Source organism: Rattus rattus, chromosome 10 (assembly GCF_011064425.1).
Source record: "Rattus rattus isolate New Zealand chromosome 10, Rrattus_CSIRO_v1, whole genome shotgun sequence".
NCBI classification, from domain to species: domain Eukaryota; kingdom Metazoa; phylum Chordata; class Mammalia; order Rodentia; family Muridae; genus Rattus; species Rattus rattus.
In genome coordinates this window covers 52230931-52232410 of record NC_046163.1, presented here as the reverse complement: position 1 = coordinate 52232410, position 1480 = coordinate 52230931, and the positions used below count along the sequence as shown (strand labels likewise).

Below are 1480 nucleotides of genomic sequence, written 5' to 3'. Positions count from 1 at the left end.
GAGTGTGGAAGCCAGATGTCAACATCAGCTCCTGATGTTTAGATGCCACCAACTTTGATTCATATTTTGAATTTTCTATGACAGAGTCTCTCGTTGGCTTGGAACTCATGGAAACTAACCTGATTACCTTCTAAGGCCCAGGGATCTGACTGTTATCAACTCCACAGTGCGGGGATCACAACCACACACCACTACCTGGTATCCTTTACAACTCCACCTAGGGAGTGTGAACTGAGTCTGCTATGCTCAGTGTTTCTCTACAGTGTACTCAGGGTCAGGGTCATGTCTTTCCTAAGACTAGTATTGACCTTCTCTTTAGAGTTCAGATTTGAGATCCTCAATGAAGAGAGCCAACTACACACCGGTAAGAGAGTTTGTTTTCCAAGGTTTCTCCAATTTGCAAGAGCATTGGCTCACGCTCTTCATTGTCTTCTTTACCCTATACATCCTGACTCTGGCTGGCAATCTCATCATTGTGAGCATTATTCGCATTGACCACCACCTTCACACCCCCATGTATTTCTTCTTAAGTGTTCTCTCAACTTCAGAGACTTTCTATTCTCTGGTCATCATCCCACGCATGCTTGGTAGCCTTGTGGGTCTTAGCCAATCCATCTCCCTGGAGTGCTGTGGGATTCAGCTATTTTTTTTCCTTGGCTTTGCAATCACCAACTGTCTCCTGCTAGCAGTCATGGGTTATGATCGCTATGTGGCCATCTGCAACCCCCTTCGCTATACCATCATCATGAATTGGAGGGTGTGTGTCATTCTAGCCTCTTCAGTCTGTGCCACGGGGTTCTTGCTCTCACTAGTCCAGGCTGTGGCCATATTCAGGCTGCCATTTTGCAACACACTGATTGAACATTTCTTCTGTGATGTCCGACCTATTTTGGATTTGGCCTGTATGGTACCAGTCATCAATGACATCTTGACATTAGTTCTCAGCCTCATGGTCATCACAGCCCTGCCACTTTCCTATGTGTCTCCTATGTCCTTATTATTTCCACCATTCTCAAGATTGCCTCGGCTGAAGGCCGGAAGAAAACATTTGCCACCTGTGCCTCCCACCTCACTGTGGTCATCATCCACTATGGCTGTGCCTCTATTGCCTACTTCAAGCCAAAATCAGAGAATACTAGTGACCAGGATCAGCTGATCTCAGTGACTTACACTGTAATAACACCTCTACTAAACCCCGTTGTGTATAGTCTGAGAAACAAAGAAGTCCAGGATGCTCTGCGAAGAGTGTTGGGTAGAAAATCCTTATCATAGTTGTTCATATCTCTCCAAATAATTTCATCTTTGTCTCACATGAAATCTGATAGGTTAAGGTATAAAGCCAGTGTTTCATGTGTTTAGAAGACTCATACATCATAGCCAGGAACAGGGCAAAATGAATCTGGTAGCCAGCCTCTAACAAGTGAATTTCATTTCCTCAACTTCTTTGTTAACATAATAAAAACACAAGTGACTTCCAAGA

At 44.3% G+C, this 1480-nt stretch overlaps 1 protein-coding gene across 1 annotated transcript; it reads left to right on the top strand.

Annotated features, from left to right (window-relative positions):
- The first annotated feature begins 340 nt into the window (after positions 1-340).
- Positions 341-1272, top strand: LOC116911511 (olfactory receptor 10J1-like). Its single transcript, XM_032915500.1, is given in 2 exon segments — positions 341-959; positions 962-1272. Coding segments are annotated over 2 exon segments (930 nt in total).
- The last annotated feature ends 208 nt before the right edge of the window (positions 1273-1480 follow it).